This window comes from Meriones unguiculatus, chromosome 10 (genome assembly GCF_030254825.1).
Source record: "Meriones unguiculatus strain TT.TT164.6M chromosome 10, Bangor_MerUng_6.1, whole genome shotgun sequence".
NCBI lineage: Eukaryota > Metazoa > Chordata > Mammalia > Rodentia > Muridae > Meriones > Meriones unguiculatus.
The window spans coordinates 59,309-84,425 of NC_083358.1; the positions used below are offsets into that span (position 1 = coordinate 59,309).

A 25,117-nucleotide genomic window follows, 5' to 3' on the forward strand; every position below is an offset into this window, starting at 1 on the left:
GGAAAGAGCTAAATAAAGAATGAATCTCAGCTTCCTATTACTGGGAGTGCTGCAGGAGCTGGAGAAAGACAGACTTTGGACTGCAGAGACAGGACCTCCAGTGGAGAGGGGCAATAATCTTGTTTTTAAATAAGAAAAAAAGGAAGAGTTGCAGAGAAAGCAGTGGAAACTCTCTATTCCCTGGCTTGAGAGGTGGCAAGAGAGGGCTCCCAGCTACTACAATCCCCATACTGCCTGAGTGCCCAGAAAATGCTGAGACTATGTAGCTGGTTGAGGATTTTTTTTTCTTTTTCTTTTTTTTTTTTTTTTTTTTTTTGTAGCCACTCTCCTGAGTTTGAAAAGAGCCCAGTTTAGAGTGCCAAACTAAAATGAACTATACTGTGCCTGGAGAAACTACAGCCTTGCTGGCCAGGCATGGACTCTTGATGGTGAGAGGTAATCATCACATGGCTGGCTTGAACCACCTGAGTTTGGAGCATCCCATCCCTGAGAAACTGCACAACCAACACAGGCCACTCCTACTACAGTGTCCATTCAGGCCCTGTTCCTTCAGCACTTACTAACACTGCTAATGGTGGCAGGGGACTTGGACTCTGATCCCAGGCCATAGCTTTAGCTCCAGCCCTCCTTTGCTGGTTTATTCTTTAAAACATATTTATTTGTTAGTCCTCAATCAATTTGAAATTTAGATAAAATATCTTATGAGAAGAAGTATTAGACCATCAATATCCTCATATCATATCAACGATGTCTTCCTTTTTAGGTTTCATGTTCTTTCTGATTTTTTTTTTTAATTTTTCTCTTTTAGCTGCCTATATTTCTTTCTAATGTACTTTGTTTGTTTCCTATTAGTGCTCTGAGAACATTTTTGATCTGTATATTCCGGTACTTTTTAAGTCTGAGAAATTCATCTTTATTATTTGTTCAAGTATTTCTTCCTATCTGTGTCATCTTTCTTTTTCTTTGGATCTCTCATTATCTGTCTGTCTATATTTACAAAATCCAATGTATCACTTAGTTTTGCTCTTCATTTCTCTATTTGTTCTTTGTATTACTTTGCTTTCATGTTTTCTGCTGCTCTCTAGCACATCATTTCTCTCTGATCTTCCATCTTACTAACCTTTTCTGCAGAGGTGTCATTAATTATGTTGTCCATTTTTATTTATACTATTTCCATTTGAATCTTTAAAAACACCACTTATACCTGTTTATTGTGGATAAGCACTAGCCTGTGTGTGGTGGCTGTCAGGCTACAAAGACAAGTTGTTATATCTTAATTTTGCTACTGTATTTACAATCACCATGGTCTGAAATATCTTTCACATTCTTTGGGAGGAGATATTGTTTTTAGTCTTAATAAGATTTCAAAAAAGAAAGAAGTTCACAAGTAAAAGCGTGAGCCTCTGTAGTCTGTTTTTCCTTACCACAGTGCAGCTTCTGGAATAACACTACATACTGAGACATGCATTATAGGGAAAATAAGAACAAAATTTTAGTTTCTCTGATAACACTGTCTTGTTGTTGCCTCTGCCTTCTTTTTTCTTCTAAATCTCCCATATACAAATCAGACTTGAGTCACTTTTCAAAACTCATGGTGACGGTTGTCAGCATATCCCCTCTATTTTGTAATCCCAGGTTAGTTTTTAGATTGATTGTCTCTGTAGTAATTGATACTACAGCTACAATTCTAAACCTGAAATATTTTCACTTACTTCATTCCACACTCATACAAAATGTGATAAAATTTAAAGACAAACTGATAACATTTGGTGCAAATAGTTTAGAAAAGAAGCACGATACATAGAAAATTTGGCCGTTCTTGAAATTCCAACTGTAACACTTTCTAGCTTTCTGTGTTGTCCTATGACTAGCATCTCTAAGATTAGTTTAATCACATGCAAAATATAAATGATGATGCATGTAAAGGATGTATTTTAACTTAACAATGGGTCTTTCACTATTAGGTTATCATACTTGAGTTTAAATATTTCCATTGTTTTATTTAACTTGCCATTTAAAATAGCCAAAAATATAATGGCAGCTCCTCCCAGAAGATATTTGGTATGTGTTTCAGTTATTTTTGTGTTTCCATGACAAAGTACATACTGAAAGGGTTACCTATTAGGCTAACAGTTTCACAGAATTCAGTCTGTAGTCACTTGGCTCTATGGTTCTGAGTCTATGTTAAAGCAAAGCTTTATGATGGGAAGCATATGGAGGATAAGGCTGGTCATACTGCAGTAGAGAGGCAGCAGAAAACAGGAAATTGGGGACCAGGTGTAAGCCTTCAAAGTCAACTTCTTTCTTATCAACTTCTTTCAGCTAGGCCACATTTCCTAAAGCTTCTGTCACCTCACAAAATAGTACTGTTGTTTGGGAAACAAATACCTAATACATGAGCCTGTACAGAGCTGCTTGTATTCACACCCTAATAATGTCATCTGAACAGCCTGCGTCATACAGGACCATAATGATAACACACACATAGTGTATGAATTTCATTAATTTACTTAATTTGTTGATAAATTAAATGAACAGTGTGGGATTTTTCTTTGAATCTATTAATGTTTTATTCACAGGGAGGTACTAAAAATTTCATTTGTAATTTGGAAGCTAAATCAGCCCAAAAATGAAACAAGCAAAGCATCTATCAAACACTAGTAACAAAAAGACAACTGTTCCAGAATTACCTTATAAAAGAGGATTACTGAATTCACCACCTAAGCCAAAAGAAAAACGCAATGCCAAGCTAACACATGATAAAACTGAACCAATGGTCCTAAGGTCTCCACCCACAGGAGAATCAATTGTACGGTTTGCCTTGCCAATACCATCAAGTAAGACAAAGGATTTTGTAACAAAAGATGAAATGATGTGGAACATTGCCAAGAAACTAAAGATGGTAAGATGTTTGCTGGGTCTCCTATTGTAATTCCCAAGATAGTCACTAGCTGGAGGATTTGCTCTTGGACAGCAGAAAAATTATCTAGTTAGGATGTACTCAGGACATTATTATATCAACAATAAGATTTATTACATCTAGCATATTGAGAGGAATCAGAAGGAAAATGGGACCAAGGCTACAGAGTTTATCTGATTGAAGTTATACGAGGCATGCTAAGTTTCTCCGGCAATGAATCATGACAGCTCAAGTAGAATGTGTGCCAGAGGAAGTGTCTAACTCAGTGCCCAGAGGGGTGATCACTTAAAGTGCTCTTTGTCAAGCATATATTAGAATTCCAGAATCCCAAGGAAAGCAGGAGTTCAACATAAAGCACACTATCTGGGATAAAGACCATTCTTTTTAGCTTTCTAAAAACAAAATTTCTAACTGCCAGGGTAAGGCCATCTTTGCAAGCAGGGCTTTGTGGATATAGGCATCTTGAAATCTCATGACAGCTGTAGAAATTCTTGTATGTACATCAAACAAGAAGTGCAAGACAAAACTGTAGCACTTAACATTTTCTCTAAGTTTCTTTTACTTAATTGACAAATTGTAAATAGGCTTTTAAGTGAACACAAGGAAGGAGGACACCAATATAAAAAAATACTATGGTTCATCATACTCTAAGATACCTGTTAGGTCACACTTTGCTGTTATGGAGAATGTCTTTTAAAGTTTATTGCTTTCTGCTCTTTACTTTTTTATTTTAATGTGATATTCAAAGGAAAATTAGACTTAGAGGAAAACTCTGCTTTCTTCAGCCATTTACAGACATGTTTTCTCTGTTTTAGTTACTTATGCACATAGAAAAGATAGAGTCTTGGAGCATCATCATGTCTAGGAAGCAGGGTCAAGCATCATTCAGCAGGGCATCTTTTTGATGATGCATGATGAGTGAAGGGTAAAAAGTTCACATTTCTGCCACTGACAATAAAGTGACATCTGTAAGATCATGTTGTAACTGTTTTTGAATTTTGACTATGAAAATTTCAACTTGCTTTGCATTTTTCTTAGGTTGTTTCTGCTTTGGAAGACACCTATGGAATTGTCAGTGAGGATGAAGAAGAAGCAGTAAAACCTGAAGAGGAAGGTTTATCTTTATCTGTAAGTGAATATAATGCAAATGAAACAAATTAAATGCTGGAAGGGGTTAACTCTTGCCTTCAGAATACACATAAACTGAATGGATCACTACACAAAGATTTTCTTGTGACATTTGACAGAATTGTGCTACTGTTTCCCATCTCAGGCAATTCCTCCTGTCTTAACTATCTTTTTATAGCCTTGCCTCTGTGGTGGTTTTTAAATATGAGCTTGACTACTTTGCTTGAGTTGGCTATAGGAAAGTGTTCTTGTACCAGAAAATGGTTCACTGAGTAAAGATGCCTGCCACCATGCCTGACAACTTGAGTTCAGGTCTTGGTACCTACATGGTGGAGGGAGAGGGCCAACTCTTGCAAGTTGTATTCTGACCTCCATGTGTATACTTTTGCAAGCAAACACGAGCCCCCCCCCCATCCCCACAGATAAATAATAAAATCTAATTTTAAAATGTTCTCTTTTCTAGACTTTAAAGTGGGGGAAAAGATTTGTGAGATTTAGTAAATACCTTTGTTGTAGAAACTGTTGTAATGCAGCTATTAAAATAACAGTATGATTCTCCTTAAGTTGTTCGGTTTTTATGTTTGTTTGCTTTAACTTTTTAAGGCATTTTCAAATTTTTATTTATGTGTATATGTGCATTTCTGCATGTGTGAATGTGCATATATGTGGTGGTGCCTACAGAGGACAAAAAAGGACATTAGAGCTAATGTGACAGGAAGTTGAAAGCCACCCAATGTGGGTGCTGGGAACTGAATTCCAGTCTTTTGCAAGAGTACCAGGCATTCTTAACTACTGAGCCATCTTGCCAGCCCTGTTTTACATATGTATGACTCAACCATATGTTTGCACTTGAATTTTTAACTTTTATTTATTTATTGTTATTTTCTGTATATGAATAGCTGCATGTGTGAAGGTCAGAGGACAAGTTTGTGGAGTTAGTTTTCTTCTTTCATTTTTACATGGGTTCCAGGGATCAAATTTTAGGTCATTAGACATGCCTAGAAAGCTCTTTTCCCTTCTTAGCCATTTTGCCAGCTCCCATATTTACTCTTTAAACATAAACTAGTATCCTTTTATTTATAATTAGTTTTATGATAGATTAATTTGGGCTTTATCTAACAACACACCTGGATTGAACCTTCCCATAAATCTCTTTAATATCTGTATTTATTTATGTCTTATTTAATTTCATTTAGAATTTAAATTTGATCATTGTTTATATCAATTATACAATTTGTCTTACAGTTTGGAGGGATTTTCAATGACATATTAAAAACTTTAGTTTCTTTCTATACATTTGACATGAGTGACAGTGTTGTTTGTGAAGATCTTAATTCTTGTGATCTTAGTCATTGTACATTTTAATTCTCAGAACTTTATGCTGATTCATTGAGGGGATAATTATGTCATCTGCACCACACTTTGATTTCTTTCATTCAGATTTCCGGTCTGAATGCTTATTATTTTATTATCTTGACTTGCAATAGTTTGGGGGTTATATTGGATAATAGTGGTAAAAGCAGAAGACCTTGTTCTATTCCAGTAGCTGTGGTCAGGCAAGACTAAAAGTGCATGCTCATGCTCAGCCCCACAAACATTATCTAGAAGAATTAAAGGGTCAACTACTTCTACCAGGTAGGTGGCAATTTTTTTTCCCTCAATTTAACCTAGTGACTCATCCTTGGTATGGGAACTGGAAAACCAGTTTTCACTGCCACATTGTTCTTCAGCTCTGCTGTACTACTGGGTAGTCTGATCACTGCATGTCTTACACACTACTAGATTCAGCTCCTGGATCAGAGTCCCCTTACCTTCAAAATTGTTAGAGCTTATTTAATATTGAGGAAGGGTCTGTCAATCCAAGTTTCAGAGGATGCTTGAGTGTATAAATTTTTCTCATTTACTGAGTCTTAGAGATTACTTCTTCCTTCCAGGAGGGAACTTTACAATTCTGAGGAAATCACTATAAAATAACCTGGAAGTATATGTGACTACTGAAGGCCCAGCTGGTTTTTCTTCATTTCTCAAATTCTTTCAGTAGCAGAGCACTTTGAGACTGTATATAGGCAAGACCATCCTGCTTCCACCATGCCCACTTTAGGTGGGTTTGTTTACCTTTTGGTTATTTGATTTTGTGGAGCTTGTTCTGTGGAATTCAGTTCTTGAAATTCTGTGTTGTCTCCCTTTCTTTTTCTTTTTTTTTTTTTTTTTGTTGTCTCCCTTTCTTAATCCTCACTGAAAAGTATGGAAGTAGATTTTTACTTTTTTCTTTTTGTGACAGTTGCACTCATTGCTAAGTGACACTTTTGACCCCCTTCTAGGGGTATTTGTACCAGTTTTATTTAGCAGTGTGGTTTTGTTTCATTGACCTTACTGGGACACATGACTATCTTTAGAAACTGGGGGTTTTATTTTATCTTTATGCTACATTTATTTCAGTACCTTTTACTTGGTCTCATTTTTATCTTTTTTTTGAAATTAATTTTGTTAGAATTTCATATGTGACTCTTGTATTTACAACATTTTCTCCCTTTCCTCCTTCTAACTCATACCATGTCCTCCCTTAAATTCATGACTTCTATTTTAGTTAGTATTGTTATAATATATATTTATAAATATATACGTATCATAAATGTTTGTGTATATATATATATATCTCAACTCAATAGGCTCAAATGTATATACATTTATAAATACAGCCTGTTGAGTTCCTTTAGTGCTGCTATTTTGTATGATTTTAGGGCAGACCACTTAAGGTTGGATAAGGTTGGATTTTTCTCCTCCCTGTAGAAAAATTAGTTTCCCTCACTCAGTATCTTTTTATTGTCTATAGCTCTTCATTTAGGATTAGGGACCTGTGAAATTTTCTTCATCCACATTGTCATATCAGCTGGTAATGTCATTTCTCATATCATTTGAAGCAACCACATCATTGAGATTTCGTGTGGTACATCTTCCCATCAGATATGGAAGACATTATCTCCATTATCTCACAGCAGATATCTTGATCCTCTGGATCTTACAATATTTATGCTCCCCCGTAATGCTTCCCAAACATTATTTGTGGGTGCTGTGTTGTAGATATGAGCACCCTGTGATTAGTTGTTTTTTGCACTATGGACAGTTGTGAGTTTCTATGATGTTGCCCTATCTACTACAAAAAGGAGCTTCTTTAGTGAGGGATCAGAGTGTCACCTTTCACTATATGTGCAATACGACGCAGTAAGACATCACAGTGGCTTAGGAAAGTGGCAGTAGGGCGTTCTCCTGTAGGGTCCATGGCCTCACCAGCCACAGAGAGTTGGCTAGATTTACAGTATTGGGAATAAATTCTGTTCTACTTTGCAAGCCTTGAGTCCAGTTAGATAGCTATGAGTTACCCCAGGATATAAGTGCCACTATTGCACCTTTCAGGATATCTGACTACTATAGTCATTGTTGTGAAACTGAAAGTTTTTAACTACCATTATAATTGGTACCAGTGATAGATATATGTTGTTATTTCCAAAAATAAAAAAATAAAGTTCTGTTAGTATAAAATAATCAATGTCGAATAAAGCTACTATGAACAAGAATGAGCAAATGTCCTTGCAGTATAGTTGAGCATCTTTTGGATATATGCCTAGGAGTGGTATAGCTGGATCTTGAGGTAGCACTATTCCTAATTGTCTGAGAAAGCGCCAGATTGATTTCCAAGTGGTTGTACAAGTTTACATGCCCACTAGCAATGGAGGAGGGTTCCCCTTTCTCCATACCCTCTCCAGCATGCGTTGTCAATTGAGTTTTTGATCTTAGGCATTCTGTGGCTGACTCTTTGATCATCTTCCCCGAAGGGGGGGCATCCTTACCAGGGCACAGAGAAAAACTGTGATGAGACCTGATCATAAGAAAGACAGTCCTGATGAGACCTGATAGGCTAGGGTCAGATGGAAGGGAAGAGGTCTTCCCTTATCAGTGGACTGAGGAAGGAGCATGGGAGGAGATGAAGGAAGGAGAGAGGATGGGATTGGGAGGGGATGAGGGTGGGGGCTTCAGCCGGGATACAAAGTGAATAAATTGTAATAAATAAAAATTATACTAAAAAAAAAGGATCAATGTGTAATATGAAACTAGTAGTATGCATGTAGTAATCAGCATCTCCTAATTCTATTATCACAAGTCTTAATAATTTCCTTATCTTTGTAGAACTGTCCATGTAATATGGCACTACACTTCATTGAATTTTATTCCTCAACTAAAATAGTTTTATATTTCATCTCAAACACTGATGACAAGTTGTCAGTTTTTGAATTTATTTCAGTGATCCTGGCCTCTGTCTACCACCTCCTTTGTTTTCCTGTAGCCTGTTTAATATTATAAGAGAAGTTCCTCAGTTTCTCTAGAGCCTGAAGATCATTGGTCCTGAAAAGACTAGGATCAAAATTGGTCCTGTCAATTTTGTGTCCCAAATTACCCTTGTATCCTTCTCAACTAGCTTAAATTAAATAATACACAAGTTATCATTGTCACTCATCATATCTGCTAAATTTTCTTGTTTTTGTCTGTCTGTTGTAGTCTTCTCATTTGGGTAAACTATAAACCTTGTCAAATTGATGTCTATTCTGTGGCAACTGAGAGTAGAGGTATAATGGAATGAACTGTCTTTATATTTGTGACTGACAACTCTTCTCTCATCGAACTCCCCTGGATGATTCTTCCTGTGTTTTGTTTGCTTTGGGTTTAGTGGGGTTTTTTTTGTTTTTGTTGTTTATTTGTTTGTTTGTTTTGGTACTAAGGGTTGAACTCATGGCCTAAAGTATGGTTGAGAAGTATTCTACCACTTTAAATCTCTGAGGGCTGGTAAGATGATCAGTGGATCAAAGTGCTTGCCACCTGATGATCTGCGTTAAATCCTTGGAACTCACACGGAGAACCAGTTCCTGTTCTTGGATCTCCACATGTATAGTATAACATGCATGCACACAGGCACACATATACATACATACCCAATTATACCTTATTTTTTTTGAGTCAAGGCTTCACTAAGTTTTTTTTTTAATACTTTCTGTAGTCCAGTCTAGCCTGAAACTTGAAATCTCCCTCTGCATTCTAAGCACTGGAATAATACTCATGTCTCATCAATTTCATTCCTATGAGTGTGTTAAAATTATAGTGTTCAGTATATATCTTCTTCAGTAAGAATCTTAACTGTGTAAGATTGATTTAATGTGGGGTGGTTCTCTGATATACAAATATCTACCAGAAGATATTTAATCATTATATTGATGATTGGCTACTAAGGTAACACTGAAAGACTACAGATTATGGCAAGCTTATTTTTCAGTCAAAAGTTGTAGTTCATATTCTTTTCTATTTTTTTGAAGCTGGGTTTAGAACTCAGGGCTTTGGGTTTGCTGAACAAGTGCTCTACCACTGAGCTGCATCCACAGTCCTATAGTACTTTTTTTTTTCCCTCTGAGACAGGGTTTCTGTTGGCTTGTAGCCCTGGCTGTCTTGGACTTGCTTTGTAGAGCAGGCTGGCCTTAAACTCACAGAGATCCACCTGCCTCTTCCTCCCGGAGTGCTGAGATTACAGGTATGTGCCACCACACCCATCACCCTACATTATCTTTCTAACATGTGCAATTATATACACACAGTAATTATTTTCTTTAGACCATCCTAAAAACAGGAGTGTAAGGTTGGGCCAGAGTTTCTGCAGTTGTATAAATGAGAATAGGAAAACACTGTGTATGTCATCACTCCCTAGGAGGTACTTCCTTCCATATTTCAGTTCTAGGAGTGTTTGCTGATATAACATTTGAAACATGGTTTCTTGCTACCATGTTTGAAGGGACAGAAATTACACAAAATTAAAATACTTTCAAAAATACATTTAAATATATTAAGAAATAAGTGAATATAAAATTGGGTTCTAAAATTGAAAGTAACTCAGTTTTGTTCTTTTTGGAAGGTTGGTGATGATATGAGTACATTTTTGTTGTGCTGTGCACAATTTGCAGCTCAGCTGGATGAAACAGTTAAGGAAGAACATAACGTATGTATTTCAAGTTAAGTGCCCAGTGTAAAACTAAGAGAGCTTATATTGGTTGTAGAAACTGTGATGTAATATCCAGTCAGCAATATTAGCCTAGAATCAATCCTTTGGGGAACTCATTAGATTTTCTTTTTTATATTTCTTTATTCTCAATGTAGACATTTATATCTGTGAACTTTTCTTTAAATACAGTATCAACACAGTGATATGTACTTTCAAATATAATCTGTTTTATTTTCATTTTAAAAATAAGTTTGTATTATCAAAATCATGTTCTGATTAATGTTAATTTAAAAACAAAGACAGTTTTTTTTAAAAAAGATCACAATAATTGTCTTTCCCAGTATGAAAAATATGCTATTACACAGTTTTGCTTGGCTTTTCCTTACATATTATTATTATTCCTGATATATTATTATTATTTCATATATATTAGTTTTTTAGAAATGAAATATTGTGTAGCTAGAAAGATAGTCCAGTGGTTAAGAGCATTTGTTACTCTTGCAGAGGACCCAGATTTGGTTCCTAGTACTACATGGTAGCTCACAACTCTGTGTAACTCTAGTTCCAGGACACCCAGTACCCTCTTCTGGCCTCTGCAGACATACATGTAATATAGACATACAAACATGCAGACAAGACAAACACAGAAAATAAAATTTAAAAATTGTAAATTTTAAATGAAATCACATTTTGCTCATTTGCCAATACATTTTGAGCTTTAAAACACACTGTGGTCAACCGCATGCAATCAGACCCACGTGGCACGCCTGGGTTGGCTACCCAGAGGCTATTTAAGCTGTGGGCTGGCTTTCCCCAGGGTCCGAGGATTGTTCAAGGTTCCTGAATAAACTGCATTGAAAAAAAAAAAACACACACTGTGGTCATTATTATATTTGCAAGACATTTTGGAGTAGTTAAAGCTGACTATTTTATAATGTTTTCTTGTGTAACCTGAAAGATAGACTCAGTATTTAAATGTGAGGGTCAACGTTTAGTTTGTTCTGTATACACTATATAGCTAATATGTATTATCATGTGATTTACAGTCTGTAATTTATTATATTCATATATCCAACTTCATTTGTAATATTGTTTAACTGACATCATTTGTCTATGCCCTTTCCCCATCTACCCTTTCCTCCTTTCTTTATCTGTCTGTTTCATAATTCCTTATGACTACTTTATCTTGATGGCCAATTCTTCTATTTTGTGCTTCTGTTTTGCAAGTTACTTTATCAGATACAAATCTTCTTACTACTTTTTGTTTGTATTTTACAATTAAATAGTTCCCTTTAAAAATATTTCTAACATTATTTTTACGTTTGTTTCTCATTTAAGAAAAATATTTCAAAACTTTTCTCAAAGTTTTCAGTGATCCAAACAATATTTTACTAGATGAAGATTGACCTATAGACCTGTAGATCAAGTAGATAACCCAGAGGGTCAAGAGAGAACTCTGTTAATAAAGTGCCTGCCTGTTGAAAAAGCATGAGGACCTGAGGTAGATCTGCAACATCCACATAAAAGCTGGTTGGTGTACATATGTAACCCTTACACTGTCATGAGGGATAGGGATGGATGGATCCATGGAATCTAGCTAATCAGTCAGTTATAGGTTCATCAAAATACAAATCATAATGAGAAGAAAATACAAGTCATAGTAGAAAAGACTGATCATATTAAAATTAAAGCCTAGATTCATTATATTAAAAAATCCACAAACAGAAAGGGACAAGAAAAAGTCATATAAGCAAAACATTTGGATCATTTATAGCTGATAAGAGATTATCATGATTATTAGATATCTGTATCAATAACTGAAAGATAGGTCGCTATGACATAAAAAGGTATTTCAGAGAAGAAAAACACAGATCACAAGTACATCAAAATATGTTGTAAACTTTACACCATGTCACATTACTAGATGAGAATAAAATGTTGATTGGCTTAGAGCCAACATTAAAAAAAAATCTTTCATTGATTGTACATTTCCTTCTTCTGGTGCCCTATATATCTATAACCCTGCAAACAGTCCTGTTGAAAAACCCCAATGTTTACAAACATTGCTTATCTAGATCATTACTTTCAGAAGGTCAATTTTAAAAATTTGACTTTAAACATTGTTGTGCTTTGAATGAAATTTGCCCCTACAGGACAATATTTGAATACTTGATTCCCAATTAATAGAACTGTTTGGGAATTATTAGGATGTATGGCTTTGTTAAAGAAAGTGTGTCATGGGGTAAGCTTAGAGGCTTCAAAAGCATCCTATCATTTTTAGTGTGCTTTCTCTGCCTCCTGCTTTTAGATCAAGATGTGAGCTCGCGTGCCTTTGCTCCACCCCAAGCAGGTAGCTGAACTTTACACTACTGTTATGGCTTTAGAGTAACGAAGGGTACTTGAGTAAAGGGATGTAGAAACTTACTCCATGGTTAAGGAAAGATGCAGAGGCCAGACAATGTACGGAAGGGCAGACCTTGCATACAAGGGCTAATTGGTGGCCTCAAAAATTATCTGATTCAGTAGCCTAGAATGGAAAGGAGAAACCAAAATATCCTTATTTGCATATGATATGATTCTCTATATAAAAGATCCAATACACGTCACCAAAAACCTCTACTCATAAATAAATTCTGTAAAATAAATGAACATAAAATTTAGACACAAAAATCAATAGCCTTCTTGTATACAAATGACATACATAAAAAGAAAACAGGAAAACAATATTTACAATCACCTCAAAAATAAACTGTTTTGGAACGAATGATGAAGTTTCTATACTAACAGAACAAAAAAAGTTATAAATCAAACATTTTTTCAAATACTTTTCTGGAAACATGGAGTTGGCAGATTATGGCACAGTGGGGAAATCCTAGTCCTCAGATACTAGCTGATGCATTCTTAGCCATTCAGTTGATGGAACTTATGGATCTTGCTTGTATGTTGGAAATGAATTGATTTAATAGTTACAAGAATATTAGGCCACACAGAGGTTGACAGAAAATGGCTATTTGGAGGCTAAGATAGCCCAAGATTATTTCCTCAGAAATAGCACATCTCCACTATCGTTTGTGTTTAGTAACTTAACCACCGCTGGTAGGACATATGCCACAGGCATGAGTCTCTCCTGGAAATTTCATTTCTTGTGCAAAAAAATTAGATGTGAATAATTTGGGAATTTCCTAATATAGTCCTATAGAGTAAAAATCTGTTTTTTATTCTAGAAGTAGTTGTGTATACATAATGGACAAAGCACCATAACTACAAAATTACTTCAGCTCTTTAAATTTTTAAAATTAATTTGTAGTTATTTTAGCATATAAATCATAATAATTTTATCAAATTTATTATTCAAAATTGTAAGAGTTGCATGACACGTATTTTATCTTTAAATATACTAACTTAAACTTTGTTTTCCAGATTTTGGAGTCTCTTTTCAAGGTATGTGCTTCAATTCATTGCAGCTTAAAGTAACTAAAACTAAAGAGAAGAATGGATATTAAGCAATGTAGGGTTTGAAACTGCAGCATTCTACGGTTGCTGCTAAATATTTTTAAGTTTCTCTTCTGAACCCTGTGTGATACATGTGAGTCAGAAATGGTGCTTCGCAGATACAGGGTCACAGACACATGTATATTAACTCTCCTTTTTGTTTCTTTTTTTTATGAAGTGGTTTCAGCAACAAGTCAACCAAATGGAAGAGGTAAAATTAAAACTTTAAAATTTTTTTAATTAATTAATTTTTTATTAATTAGTTTATTCAGTTTGTATACTAGCTGTAGTCCCCTTCCTTATACCCTCCCAATCCCACCCTTTCTCCCTCATCTCCTCCCATGCCCCTCCCCAAGTCCACTGATAGGAGGGGTCCTCTTCCCCTTCCCTCTGACCCTAGCCTATCAGGTCTCATCAGGACTGTCTTTCATAGTCTGTGCGCTGGTAAGGCTGCCCCCCAACTCAGGGGGAGGTGATCAAAGAGCCAGCCACTGAGTTCATGTCAGAGAAAACCCATTCCCCTTACTAGGGAACCTACTTGGACACTGAGCTGCCATGGGCTATATCTGAACAGGGGTCCTAGGTTATCTCCATGCATGGTCCTTGGTTGGACTATCAGTCTCAGAAAAGACCCCTGTGTCCAGATTTTTTTTGATTCCTTTGCTTTCTTTGTGGAGCTCCTGTCCCCTTCAGGTCTTTCTATCTTTCCTGTCTTTCATAAGATTCCCTGCACTCTGTCCAAAGTCTGGCTATGAGTCTCAGCATCTGTTTTGATACCCTGCTGGGTAGAGCCTTTCAGAGGCCCTCTGTGGTAGACTCCTGTCCTGTTCCCTGTTTTCTCCCTCTTCCGATGTCTGTCCGGTTTGTCTTTCTGAGTAAGGATTGATCATCTTACCCAGGGTCGTCCTTCTTGCTTAGCTTCTTTAGGTGTACAGATTAATATAACACTTCTTAACTCTTGATTACATTAGTAAGTATTTGACCCTTTTAAAAATCAGTTTGAAGTATGTATAAGTCAAATGTTTCAATAACCATTGATTATAAAGTAATATTTTGAGTTAGGTTGAAAAATAATTAGTTGGTGGCAAAAATGTTTATCATTAATTTGCAAATAAGTTTTCTGTTGAATCAAGTAAAGAACAAGATTTATTGGATCATTCTGTCTTCTAAAAATAATGAAAATTTCACTCACTTTCTTTTTTTAATTTACATAAAATGATGGAAAATTTTAACTTAAAATTGCTCTTATATTTAAAAATTCTGCATAATATAAGCAGACATAAAACTATATTGACCTTTTCAAAATTTGTTGTGTTCTTTAATGTTATTCTTTGCATTTTGGATTTTCAAATACTTTAAACATTAGACTGAGGATAGTTGGTCTCTGTCTTTAAGGGCTTTCAATTCTGTTTTGGGAGAGAATATGTGTTTTTCTTTAGCATGAAAGAATAGTTTCCAAGGTAGGCTCAGGGATTCTTTAGAATTATTCTGCCATTTCTTTGGCTATGTTTTTCATTTTCTTTAGTTAAACACTCTTAAAAAAAAGAGGCTCTTTGAAGTAAAAAAAAATCTGGGCTCAGGGGGTTCTGCAGAGACTGATGAATCAACCATGCATGGAGAGGACCTAGACCTCCTGTTAGATGTAGCCCATTGGCAGTTCAGTCTCCATGTGAGTTCCCTAGTAAGGGGAGCAGAGGCAGTCACTGGCATGAACTCAGTTGCCTGCTCTTTGATCACCTCATCCTTGGGAGGTATCCTTACTAAGTCACAGAGAAAGAGGATCCAGACAACCCTGATGAGATCTGATAGGCTAGGGTCAGATAGTAGGGGAGAAGGACCTCTCTTATCAGTGGACTAGGGGAGGGACATGGAGGGCAGAGGGAGGGAGGGTGGGACTGGGAGGAGATGAGGGAGGGAGCTACAGCTGGGATACAAAGTGAATAAATTGTAATAAATAACAATAAAGAAAAAATTTTAAAAAGAGGCTTTTTGTAAAAAAGAAGAGCCTTGCTATTTGGTGTATAAAAAAGACAGAAAATGTAATTATCACTCAGAAACTTCCCTTCATCCCCCTACCACCCTGGCTTGAGATAACCAAAGGAGTCTAAATGTTTCCCTGTGTGAAATGAAAGCACATTAACATCCGTGATTTAGTAGTAGATGGTTATGACTCTATCATTGTCTTTCTTTAATTTATTATAATTTATTATAACAGAGTGAATAGAAAAAATTAGGTGAAACAATTGATTTAGAATTGTTCTTGTAAATATTTTGAGTTGCATTTGTTGTTATTGGGCTTGCATAAAATTTTTATACAGCAAAACGATAAATAACAGCTTTGACATGTAAGCACAGTGAGTAAGCTGCAGCTCTATTGATAGCTAAGTACCCTCCACTACATTTTAATAGTTATGCCAGTGTTTGGCTATGGCTATACATAGATTAAATAAAAGCTATTCAGATTTGATAAAAGAAATAATGAAATGTTTTTGAGGCATGAGATCAAAATAGATCTTCAGTAACTGGTCAATTTTGTTACTTTAGATAAGTAAAGACCAAAGTATTTTAGAAGCAGATCTTCCATCAGATGATAAATCACTCAATGTAGGCATTACACAAATAGCAAATCTACTACATAAATTTGAAGACCTGAAAAGTCGACTAAGAGTGCGTACGGGATCCCTGGTGTCTAAACACTCGTAAGTGAATTATAAGGATTGTTTGAATTAAAATAGTAATTAGCATTGGATGCACACTAACTCAATGTTACTGCTTTACAAAGAACTTTGAAATGATATCTGAATATTTAGTGTTTTTTTTTTCTTGATTTAAAATTTTAATAGTCTCAGATGGTGTGCGGTGGACATTAGCCACATGTGGCTATTTTAATTCAATTTAGTAAAACAATTGGCTTCTGGGTCATAGTAAACAGATTTTAAATACTCAACAGCTTTATAAAACTATCATTTAAAACTTCTGTTGGATAGTGCTATTTTTAAAATACCTGGATTATACACATTTCTGAATGCTTTTAAAATATATTTCAGTTGAAATAGAATTATATCACATACCCTCTTTTTCTCTCCCCAGACCCTCTGAGGTGCCCTTCCATTCCCTCCTCTAGTTAATAGCCTCTTTTTCTTCATCATTGTTACGTACATACATATGTGTATGTATGTATATATATGCAAAAATATATAATTACAACATGCTGAATTTATTTTTGTTGTTTGTGTATATATGGATTCAGGGCTGACCATTCCTCATTGGACAGCTAATAAAGGGGACTCATCTCTGGCAGGTTAATTCTTCTCCCAACAGTCAATAATTGTCTATAATTCTTTGTCTAGGGGTGGCACCCTACAAGAACTTCCACCTTCCACATTATCATGTTTATTGTTGCTGCCATTGTTCTCCAGTCTTGTTTATGCAGCGTTTTTCTAGGAGACACTCTTTCACAGTAGACTTCCTAGTATTTTGGCTCTTACAATCTTTTCACCTCCTTTTCTGAAATGCTGTTTGAGAAATAGATTCAGGGGCTATGATGTAGATGTATTTGTTGGGGCTAGTTTCCCCACGATCTGCTGATCTATACATTTTTTTTTCTACTTGGGGGTTTCTGATGATTTCCATTTGCTATAAAGAGAAGATTCTTTGATGAGAAGTGAGTTATACTTATCTAGGAGTATAAGGATAAGATCTAGAATGCAGTTAAGTATTACACAGGTTTAGCAAATTAGAGATGGTTTATTTTATTTTTTTTTAAATTTTTATTGTTTTTTTTTTGTGAATTTCACATTATGTACCCCAATCTCATTCATCTCCCTGTCTCCTTGTACCTGCCCTGCACCCTTGCAACTTCCACCTAGAAGGAAAAAATCTTGTTATGGAAACCAAATTGTGTCACAATTTGTCCCACAGATACTCTGTTGTTGCTCTGTGTCATTGAGATCCTGTAGTTTTGGATCTATAGGACCAGCCCCCTCACAAATTTTCAGCAGTTCATCAATGAGGTAGATGTTGGAGTGGGCCAATTCAAAGTCCTGGATCTGGGCCCGAGAGGCATCTGAGCCAGTCTGCCCTCAAGTTATCCCACACCCATACTACCAGGGTGAGCTCTCCTGACCTGCACTGACTGGTCCATCCAATGCCACAGCTAGCAAGGGGCAGAGCCAGCTCTTCAGCTCTCATGTCCTCAAGACTGACTCATCCATGCTCATGCCATTAGAGTCAGCTCTATTGTGCTGCCCAGGTGAGGTGCAGGGCCCACTCTCCCTAGTGCTTCAGTTGAAGGGTTGGGCCAGCTCTCCCACTCTCATGCCCTTGGGGAGAGATCACCTGCAACAACCACAACCAGGGCCAGCTTTACTATTCTACCCAGGTGAGGTGCAGGGCCAGCCCTCCAGAGTGCTGCAGTAGGTGAGGGTCAGGAATAGCTCTCCCACTCAGATGACCTTGCGGCCAGCTCTCCTACCTGCCATAGGTGGCAAAGGTGGGGGGGGGGGGGCATTTATCCCTTGCTCATGTCACCACATGGCACACAAGTGGCAAGGCCAGCTCTCTCACACTCATGCCTTTGGGGTCTGCTGGCCTAGGACCCTGTCACCAGGGTCAGCTCTACTGTGGCATAACTTCCTGATAGGTTGATTGGTAGGTAGGTAAGTAGGTATATGATAGATAGATAAATAGATAGATAGATGATTAATAGATAAATATAGACACACACATGTATTTTATATAATTTTAGGTAAATATAAAATGATTTCTTAAGGCTTTATTGAACAACCTTGGTGTTATTTGCTCTTCATCTGTCTTTCACCCTCTGTATTGAACTCCCTTTGTTCTCCCAAGTTGAAGAACTTCCATGTTTTTTTCATTTCCTATTTCAAATTACCTTTTCCTGCTATTCCTTCTCATTTCCCTCTCCCCATGTTTATGGTCCCTTTATACTTTCCTGATTTTAGTCATTACTACATGTTGTATGCTCACATTTGAGGATTTAGATCTAGAAACCACAGATGAGAGAAAACATTGTGTTTCTAGGTCTGGCATGACTGAATTTGGTCAAGTGAGTCCTAGTAGCAAATTCAATGTTTGTTTAAAAATTAAAAAAACAGGTTTAGATTTATTTTTATAATCACTAGTTTTCATCAAGTATATATAAAGCTCTTTTATGTTGTTAAAAGAAAAACTACCCATAGTTGGGAGAGGATAATTCTCAGTATGTAAACTCTTCGTGTGCTTTCTATGTATTGTTGACTAAATTTACAGGAATGAAGAGAATATTATTATATTGGTGCTATGAGGAGGCTTCTGTATATGTATTTGAGCTCTTTGTTGTTAAGCAGGAATATTTTTGAACTATATATCAATATTTATAGTTGACATTTAAATTTCTTCTGTGTGCAAGGTATTTTTCTAGCAAATCCTGGTAGCCTAGTAACTACTTTTTGAGAAAGGTATTTGTATATGCAAATTTTAACAGATAAAGAATCTAGAGCTAAGAGGGGCACAGTAGGGGGCTCCAGGCCATGTAGTTACAGGTTTGGAGCAGGCTGTTACACACTCAGGCTTGTGAAAGCTAAGATGTACTACACCGAGTGATAATGTATTAGCAGTTTCTACTGATTTATTTTTGCTATCTTAGTTCTAAATATAATTGATGTGCTTAATTATATTCTTAAAATGCACAATTTATAAAATTTGTCCTTTATAGTATAGGATGACTTTACTATTTATTTATTTTAGTACCTATGAATGAATGATAAATGATATGCTAACTTTTGTTTTACCAACTTGATACATCTCGTCTGTAAATTTTAGTTCTTAGGGCATGTAACTTAATTCTTTTTTTGAATTTTAATTAATTAATATTTATTTATTCACTTTGTATCCCAGCTGTAGATAACTTATCTCTTAATGTATATGAAGATATGTTTTATTTATTGGCACTTTTAACAGGGATAAAGAGACTCTAGCAGAATCAATGAAAATTTATGAAGATATAGAAAAGAAAATTGAAGGTAATATTTTATAAATGCTTAAACTTTACACAGTTTCTTAAATATATTAGCACTTTAAGTTTAATTTTTACAATTAAAAATTATACAATGGCAAACTAAAGACATTGTTCAATGGGAGTTTTATATTTTAATACAAGTTTTATTATGATTAGGATTTGGAAAATATAAAAGATTAATTCCAAGCTGAAGAGATGACTCAGCAGTTAAGATAACTGATTACTCTTTCAGAGGACCCAGGTTCGGTTCTTAACACCTTCATGGCAGCCAACAACTGTAACTCCACTTCTAGGAGATGTAATTTCATCTTCTGGTATCTGCATGCACTGTACATATATGGTGTAGATACATCGATGCAAGCAAAACACTACAACACACAAAATAAAAAGAAATATTTTAAAAATATGAATGCTATTATGATTTAATTGTTGCACTCATGAAGTTCAGCGTTTTCAAGGACACAACACGTTATGGATCATTTAAACATGCAGTAAAGCATGACATAGTCTGTTAATGTTGTAGTATATCCATAAGTTGGTTTATCTCAGGAAAGTTAGAAACACTCTGTAACCTTAAAAGATTTATTTGATAGGATTTATTTGAGTGAAGGAGGAAAATGTTGGTTATTTGAGATGGTAAAAATATGAAAAGAAAACAGCATTAACTAGAGAATTAAAACTGGAGTAATAGACTGAAGAGATCAGCAGCACCAATTTGAAAGAGGACATGTTTGTAGCACTGACTGCTTTGCTAAAGCTTTGGAGAATTTTAGTGTTTAACAGGGAATTGTTAAAGATCTTGTGTAATAAAATGACAAGGTAGCTTAAGTGTGTAATAAATACAAATTAGATTGCTATAAAAGAACATGTAATGGACAGTTTAGAAACCTGTTTACCTAATACAAATAAATGGTGATTGAATATGAAAGAAAAGGTGATGAGCTATTCATCTTACTTTCAACCAAAAGAAATGAGTAGAAGAGGAAAAACAAGTAATGGGAGGGTGTGGCACAATTGTAGAACACCTGCCCATCATGCTAAGACCTGGGTTTGATCCTAGTGTCACACAAGAAAGAGGATATTCCAGTGAGAAAATAAATGAATCTGTAAATGGCTATTATCCATGTTCATTCAGATACCATAGCCCATGAACCTGATTGCAAGGCTTTGGTATTTTTTTCTTTTTGGGTGTGTGTGTGACTCACTAAAATAAAAAAATATAGACTATGACTCCAATCAATGTATAGAATTGCTATTTAAAAGGTATAATAACAAATACTTGTATCTATTTCAGAATTCATAAAGTCCCACTCAGCTTTAGAATATGAAACTGTTTCTGAAACTGATACAGGTAAGTAGCCATTCATTTGAACATCATCACATTAATACCTCCTAAAGGTTCAATTGTACAGGTACATGGGCCTGTGGGAACATTCTCATTCATACCACCATAGTAAGAAACCTGTGTATTCTTGATGCTTTCAAGATTTCGTCTGTTTTGCTAGGCATGTTGGCACACGCCTATAATCCCAGCACTTGGGGAGGCAGAGGGGAGTGGATCTCTGTGAGTTCAAGGCCATTCTGGTCTACAAAGCCAGTCCAGGATAGCCAAGACTACATAGGAAAACCCTGTCTTGAAAAAACAAAAAACAAAACAAAACAAAAAACAAACAAAAAAGGCTTATTTGTCTGTTTTTTCTTTTTTAAATTTTTTATTTTATTTTATTATTAATCACAGTTTATTTACTTTGTATCCCCTATACCTCCTTCCCTCCTCCCCTCCCAATCCCACCATCCCTCCCTTTTCCCCATTTTATTAATTACAGTTTATTCACTTTGTATCCCAGCTGTAGTCTCCCCCCCATTCCCTCCCAATCCCACCCTCCCTTCTTCTTTTTCTCCTATGCCCCTCCCCCAGTCCATTGATAGGGGAGGACCCTCCTCCCCTTCTATCTGACCCTAGTCTATCAGGTCTCATCAGGACTGGCTTCTTTGTCTTCCTCTGTGGACTGGTAAGACTGCTCCCCACTCAGATGGAGGTGATCAAAGAGCCAGCCACTGAGTTCATGTCAGAAAAAGCCCATGTTCCTATTATATTCCTATTGGGGAACCCTCTTGGGCACTGAGCTGCCATGGGCTACTTCTGTGCAGGGGTTTTAAGTTATCTCCATGCATGGTCCTTGTTTGGAGTATCAGTCTCAGAAAAGACCCCTGTGCCCAGATTTTTTGGTTCTGTTGCTCTCCTTGTGGACCTCCTGTTTCCTCCAGGTCTTTCTATCTCCTCCCTTCTTTCACAAGATTCCCTGCACTCTGCCCAAAGTTTGGCTATGAATCTCAGGATATGTTTTGATACCCTACTGGGTAGAGTCTTTCAGAGGTCCTCTGTGATAGGCTTCTGTCCTGTTCCCTGTTTTTTCCCCTCTTCTGTTGTCCATCTCGTTTGCCTTTCTGAGTAAGGATTGATCATTATACCCAGGGTCCTCCTTCTTGATTAGCTTCCTTAGGTGTACAGATTTTAGTATGATTATCCTGTATTATATGTCTAATATCCACTTACAAGGGAGTATACGCCATGTGTGTCTTTCTGCTTCTGGGATACCTCATTCAGGATGATCTTTTCTAGATCTCACCATTTGCCTGCAGATTTCATGATTTCTTTGTTTTTAATGCTGAGAAGAAAAAGTGGGAAGAGCCTAGAACTCATTGGCACAGGAGACAACTTCCTGAACAGAACACCAACAGCACAGACTCTAAGATCAACAATCAATAAATGGGACATCATGAAACCGAAAAGCTTCTGTAAAGCAAAGGACACTGTCATCAGAACAAAACGACAGCCTACAGACTGGGAAAGGATCTTCACCAACTCTATATATGACAGAGGGCTAATATCCAGAATGTATAAAGCACTTTAGAAGTTAAACAGCAACAAAACAAGTAACCCAATTAAAAAATGTGGTACAGAGCTAAACAGAGAATTCTCAATAGAGGAGCATTGAATGGCAGAGAAACACTTAAAGAAATGTTCAACATCCTTAGTCATCAGGAAAATGCAAATCAAAATGACCCTTAGATTTCACCTTACAACAATCAGAACGGCTAAGCATTGAGGCGTGTTTCCTAGGGAATGTGCATGGATTTGTGTTCCATACCACAGATGTGCATGGGTCAGCTGTGGCCATGAGGTCCAGATGCTGCTGTATTCTGAGCTATTCCTTCCTCAGCATCCTCAGTGAGGATGTTTGTGCTTCATGTGAAGCTTTGGTATCTGCATTGCAGATGTTTTCAGACTGGCCTTGAAGCCAGGCTCTTGGATATAATCACACATGCAGCAGAAGCTGCACCAAAGCCTTGGGCTATAAACTTATTTGCTCTGGTAACAGCTTTTATGTTTGAGTCATGGGCATTCAAGATGGCAGTGAAGCTTGAGTTGCAGTGCTATGTGCATACAGTACAGCTCTGGAGTCCTGGGACTTTTCACACTCAAGGATGATTTTCCTGGATGCTTGTATGGGAAGAAGAGTAGTCTAGTGTGATTTTCATTCTTTTTTTTTTTCCCCCTCAGAGTTAAGGTTAGGTTGTTTTTGTCCCTTTGACTTTTTTTTTTTGGCAAATATGATGATCATTTGAATATTAAAACCATATTCACATGGTTTTTTAAATAATTTTTATTTTTTTATATTAATCACAGGTTATATACTTTGTATCCCAGCTATAGCCCCCTCTCTCATTCCCTCCCAGTCCCACCCTCCCTCCCTCCCTCATCTCCTCCCTGCCCCTTTCCAAGTCCACTGGTAGGGGAGGACCTCTTCCTCTTCCATCAGACCCTAGCTTATCAGGTATCTTCAGGACTGGCTGTCATGTCCTTTGTTTCTTTGGAATTGAACCCAGGTCCTCTGGAAGAGCAGGCGGTGCTCTTAACTGCTGAGCCATCTCTCCACACCACCCTCCTTTGACTTTTTAAGGTATTTTTCTTCATCTTTGACTTTTCTGAAGTTTGAATATTATTTCATGTTTAGGTGCATATTTTAAAAGACATTTTAAAATTTATTTTTATGTACATTGATGCCCTGTCTATATGCATGTGTAAGGGTGCTGGATCCTGGGGCTACAGACAGCCATGAACTACCATTTAGGTGCTGGGAATTGAACCTGGGTCCTCCAGAAGAGCAGTCAGTGTACTCAACCACTGAGCCTTCTCTCCATCCCCTTAGCTGCATATTTTGATTTTGCTTTTATTTAGTCTTTTCAACTTCAGGTAAGTCAGGTGGCTCAGCAGGTAAAAGTGCTTACCGCACAAGGTTGGTGATCTGAATTCAGTCCTTGGAACCTATGCAATAGTGGAAGGAGAAAAACAGACTCTGCAAAGTTGTGCTTAACTCTTCACACCCAAGCCCTGTCATAATCACCCCACATATACATCATGCATAACCATACAATGATAACAAAAAGTTTAAATTATACATGATTTGGTATCTGTCATTACTTTTAAAAATTTATAGTCATTATCACTTTATATTGCTCTTTTATTTACTTTGTCACTGGTTGCCACATTAGGCCTAGTATATCTTTTTAAAACTGTCTTTTTTTTGAATGCTCAATTACATTTTTACATCATTTGCTTCTCAGTTTGGGGAGTTTCAATGATAGTTTCATGCTCACTGACTTTTTTCAAGCAAGTTGCTTTAATGGTCTGCAAAATACTCTTAAGAATTATCTAAAAACATGCAGGTTGTTTTCCAAAGGACTATAAGTATTAAATTACATTTTTACAGGAGCCTACAACTTAGGGCCTCTGAAAAACTCTACCCAGTAGGGTATCAAAGTAGATGTTGAGACTCATAGCCAAACTTTGGGCAGCTTGCAGGGAATCGTATGAAAGAAGGGAAAGATAGAAAGACCTGGAGGAGCTCCACAAGGAGAGTAACAGAACCAAAAAATCTGAACACAGGGATCTTTTATAAGACTGATAGTCCAAGCAAGGACCATGCATGGAGATAACCTAGAACTCCTGTATAGATGTAGCCCATGGCAGCTTAGTGTCCAAGTGGGTTCTCTCATAATGGGAACAGGTGCTGTTACTAACATGAACTGATTGGCCTGATCTTTGATCACCTACCCCTCAGGGGGGATCAGGCTTACCAGGCCACAGAGGAAGACAATGCTGCCAGTCCTGATGAGACCTGATAGGCTAGGGTCAGATGGAAGGGGAGGAGGGCCTCCCCTATCAGTGGACTTGGGAAGTGCAGCATGGAGGACATGAGGGAGGCAGGGTGAGATTGGGAGCGGATGAGGGAGAGGGGTACAGCTGGGATACAAAGAAAATAAACTGTAATTAATAAAAAAAATAAATAAATCACATTTTTGTCCTTATAGTTGCCATATAGAGTAGACATATCTATCAGACAACAATAGAACATTAGCTGGTTATTATGATTGTTAAAAGAGCCCACCTAGTCCTGAAGATCCACAGCTGCAGGACCTGCTCTTGACATAGGGCAACAACAGAATATCCAAG

General features: G+C 36.7%; 1 protein-coding gene across 1 annotated transcript in view; it reads left to right on the forward strand.

Moving 5' to 3' along the window:
• Positions 1–2,629: 2,629 nt before the first annotated feature.
• The window catches only part of Ccdc7 (coiled-coil domain containing 7), a 28,638-nt gene continuing 6,150 nt past the window's right edge, over positions 2,630–25,117 (forward strand). The window contains exons 1-8 of the mRNA XM_060393246.1: positions 2,630–2,902; positions 3,959–4,048; positions 10,002–10,085; positions 13,509–13,529; positions 13,759–13,791; positions 16,125–16,279; positions 19,542–19,603; positions 20,894–20,950. Coding sequence (XP_060249229.1) covers positions 2,630–2,902; positions 3,959–4,048; positions 10,002–10,085; positions 13,509–13,529; positions 13,759–13,791; positions 16,125–16,279; positions 19,542–19,603; positions 20,894–20,950 — 775 coding nt within the window. The remainder of the gene's footprint in view (positions 2,903–3,958; positions 4,049–10,001; positions 10,086–13,508; positions 13,530–13,758; positions 13,792–16,124; positions 16,280–19,541; positions 19,604–20,893; positions 20,951–25,117) is intronic.